The sequence below is a fragment of the Mauremys reevesii genome, linkage group 2, assembly GCF_016161935.1.
Source record: "Mauremys reevesii isolate NIE-2019 linkage group 2, ASM1616193v1, whole genome shotgun sequence".
NCBI classification, from domain to species: Eukaryota; Metazoa; Chordata; order Testudines; family Geoemydidae; genus Mauremys; species Mauremys reevesii.
The window spans coordinates 166,065,698-166,069,917 of NC_052624.1; the positions used below are offsets into that span (position 1 = coordinate 166,065,698).

General features: G+C 38.2%; 1 protein-coding gene across 1 annotated transcript; it reads left to right on the plus strand.

The window, feature by feature from the left end:
* The first annotated feature begins 1,150 nt into the window (after nt 1-1,150).
* Nucleotides 1,151-2,226, plus strand: MC4R (melanocortin 4 receptor). The gene has a single exon (XM_039525621.1). The coding sequence runs from the start codon at nt 1,231-1,233 to the stop codon at nt 2,224-2,226; it is 996 nt and encodes a 331-aa protein (XP_039381555.1). The 5' UTR covers nt 1,151-1,230.
* The last annotated feature ends 1,994 nt before the right edge of the window (nt 2,227-4,220 follow it).

Sequence of the window (4,220 nt, forward strand, 5' to 3'; positions counted from 1 at the left end):
AATCAGAAAAGCAACTGTCCCCTGCTCAATCTAGTTTCCCAACATCTGACACTAAACTCTGCCAGCAATGAGGATAATACTTGGGTGACACTGGTGTGTCTTGGAGCTCAGCATCATCTGCAGAATAGTTATGGATCCTTCTTGCTTTATCTCAGGTCCTTATGCAGCGCCTCTTACCATAACACTTGAGTGCCTTACACTTTTTAAAATATAGTTATCTTTGCAACACCTGTCAGGTAAGGAATTATCTAGCTTACAAATGGGGAATTTAGGCACATAGACATTAAATGACATGGCCAGCATCACACAGGAAGTCTGTGGCAGAGCCAGGAGGCGATCTAGGTTCCATTGATTCCCATACTAGAGCATACTTGGCATGCATATAAAAAACAGTAACTTTGTCATCAAAAAGAAATGTAAAGGACTACTGCTACTGCTAACAATAAAAGAATATAATCCAAGGCATCTGAGTGATTTAAGGATTTCTTTAAGACTCAGCTGTAGTTGTAAGAAGTGGTGGTGGTGATGATACAGAAAATCCATTGTGGAGGGGTGTGCGGGGAATAAAACTATTCTGAAAAGATAAGGAAGCAAAACAAAATCTAATTTCCTGTAACTGTAGGGAGCTGTGCTGCAGCTGAAACTGTTTTGCTATGTGATGTGCAGTTCTGAAATGTAATCAGCATCTCCTAGACTTCCACTGTTCCTTAGCCTTATTGGCTGAAGGCAAATCAGAGGAGGAGCATGCCTCTGAATACTTTTTCACCCTCTACACACCATAAAACAGGCAGCAAGCGTACACTGCCTGGCAGAGTGGTGCTTGCGGTTTGAAATTGGTTTCCACTCAGCAGCAGTCACTTGAGTATTTTACATTTACCTCTCCTAATGGAAGACCAGAAAATACCTGAATGCATCAGTATATATAAGCTATGTGGGGGGGGAAAACCAAAACAGCTGTAGATTGAATATCATGGAACTTGATAACCATGCTAAAGATGGTGATTATTAGAAACTGCATCTGTAAGAGACAAAACCAGCATTTCAGAGCCTGAAATCCTGCTGTTTGATATCATGCTAGAGTTTTAACTGCTTTCTCCCTTGGAGGCTTTTGTGCTAACTTTGCAAGTGAAAAGTCTCAGGAGGACTACAAGGAAACTAAAAAGAAACTTGATATTTAAAAGGCAGCAAACTGGAAAAATACCACTTGGCATTGGATCGGCACTTCATAAGATGAACATCACACACCACCATGGCATGCACCAGCCTCTGCGCTTCTGGAACCACAGCTATGGATTGCATGGTGGTGCCAATGAGTCAAGTGGAAAAGGTTACTCCTCTGGGGGGTGCTATGAGCAACTTTTTGTGGCCCCGGAAGTGTTTGTGACTCTGGGCTTCATAAGTTTATTGGAGAACATTTTGGTCATTGTGGCAATAGCCAAGAACAAGAATCTGCATTCACCAATGTACTTTTTCATCTGTAGTCTGGCAGTGGCTGATATGCTAGTGAGTCTGTCAAATGGATCAGAAACCATTGTAATCACTCTGTTAAACAATACAGACACTGGTGCACAAAGTTTCACCGTAAGCATTGACAATGTCATTGACTCGGTGATTTGCAGTTCCTTACTTGCATCCATTTGCAGCCTGCTTTCAATAGCTGTGGACAGGTATTTTACGATCTTTTATGCTCTCCAGTACCATAACATTATGACAGTGAAACGTGTAGGGATAATCATAACATGCATCTGGGCTGCTTGCACGGTTTCAGGCATTTTGTTCATCATTTACTCAGACAGCAGCGTTGTCATCATCTGTCTTATCAGCATGTTCTTCACCATGCTAGTTCTCATGGCCTCCCTCTATGTCCACATGTTCATGCTGGCCCGACTGCATATAAAAAAGATTGCAGTTCTTCCAGGGACGGGCACCATTCGTCAAGGTGCCAACATGAAGGGGGCCATCACTTTGACCATCTTGATAGGGGTTTTTGTTGTATGCTGGGCCCCATTTTTCCTCCACTTGATTTTCTACATCTCCTGCCCCCACAACCCATATTGTGTGTGTTTCATGTCCCACTTTAACTTGTACCTCATTCTCATCATGTGCAATTCCATCATTGATCCCCTTATCTATGCATTCCGGAGTCAAGAGCTCAGGAAAACCTTCAAGGAGATCATTTGCTGCTGTTGCCTTCGAGGGCTTTGTGACTTGTCTAACAAATATTAAATGGAAACAGAGAAACTACTGTGCCCACAGTCCTCTAAACCTTCTAGTACTTTTCTCAACAGAACCTGGGCTACGTCTTTAATAATGAATCTCTCTCTCTCCTGCAGTTATAAGTGTCATTTCATGTACAATTTATATCTCTGTGTAGTGCCTGTGCAAGCTACAGCTGTGATTATTTAACTTTGTGGGGAAAAATCCTCACCAGTCTGTAAGTAAAAGAAAAACTGTAATCTTTCTGGATTGTGAAATACTAATAAACATGATCATCTGTAGGTTCTAGATGTTGGGAAATAAGTTAATTGCCTTGCTTAAAATACATATATATTACTCTCCACACTTATCCTAATTCTGTTAACCTAAAAACCAAAGGCAGTTAGTTATTTTCATCCATGTATTAAATTATACACACATGAAAATTTAAAATGTAGTTAGGCTAATGATGAGTGCTTCTATATTTTATTTGTGTAATGGTGTATTGAATTATATATTTTAAATTGACATGTTTCATTGAGTTAACTCAGTTCAATAATTAGCTTCATCATAAGGATTCAAAATAATTGAATAAAGCTCCTTTCCACTGATGCATGTACTGTCAAAAATCAATAAGATTTTTACACCCTGGTCACACAAGGTGATAGCTAGATATATAATGTTTTACAAGATAGTGATTGATGACTGAGGTTCAGCTCAGCAAGTGGAAATACTTTCCTAGAGTGACATTTAGTGCTGGATAAAGTTGCCAGACTTAAGCCACTTGTTTATCCGCAGAACAGATGTAATATGGGTAGGGTTGACAGAATTTTTGATTTTTTTAAATAATTTTGATGGATAATATCAATGTTTATTTTTAGGCATTGTTTCCTATTTTTATCAATTTAAATTTTCACAGTTGTGGGAAATTATGGCAGTCAGACAATAATTATTTCATAACAATACATGTTGAGATTCAAAAAGTTAAAATTTTATAATCACTAAAACATAAATTGTCAATATCACATGTCAAAATATATCCAGTAAAAAGCCTTAAATCAAACTCTAAGTTCTCAAGCAGCATTTTTCTTACTTTGCCTCTCTGTAAAGTTTGATTATTATTGAAGATATTTTTTCATTGGTTTGAGTGTTTATGGTAAAATCAACATTTATTGACATTTACCAATAAAAACCTAATCCTTCCAAGCCTAAATATGAGCATTGACAGCACAAGCTTCTATACATAGATCCCCTGGTACCAAGGTAAGTCTATCTCGAGGGTTAAGAGGCAACTTCAGTCTCTGAATATTTTCTGTCCTTCCCCTCTCTAACAAGACTACCAATATGGGTGTCACTTGTGGTGTAAGTTGGGTGCAGGCACCTTTTAGTATACAAATAATACCACAGCATTCAATAGTAATTGCCCCAAATTCTGCAGTACTGCTATGTAAGATGTAGTGGTTCACACCATTATTGTAGAATATTGTTTATAGTACTTTCTTTTTTAATAAAATCACCTGTCAGCTAGGACATGCACTAAGATGATTAATTCATTCCTCGTATACCACTGAGCAAGACTAGACTGTCCTTTGGACACTGCTTGGGGAGACTGTGTAGTAAAATGGAAGGGACAATGGCTTGTGAGTCTGGAAACCCTGGTTCTACTTCCAGTGCGGCCAGTGAACTGTGTCTAATCATTTTGTCTCTCTGTTCCAAAACCAAACACTATAAACCCAGTGAATTCAAAGTTAAGGGAAACCTTAAAATAAATACAAACATGCTCAAGTATGAAAATGCACAATTAGTGCACCCAAGCAACCTTAACTCTTCCCTGCAATGACACCAGGCAATAAATATATGTTTGTGATTAAAGCTTGTTAATATTTTTGTACCTAAATTAGATTAAATTGATGTTTAAAGACATTACATTTTTAAATTTATTTCATGCTGTGGAGCCATGTGAAAGCATTTTCTTATTTTAACCTTTCAGTGAAAAAGATGCAGATTCCACAAGGGGAAAGCAA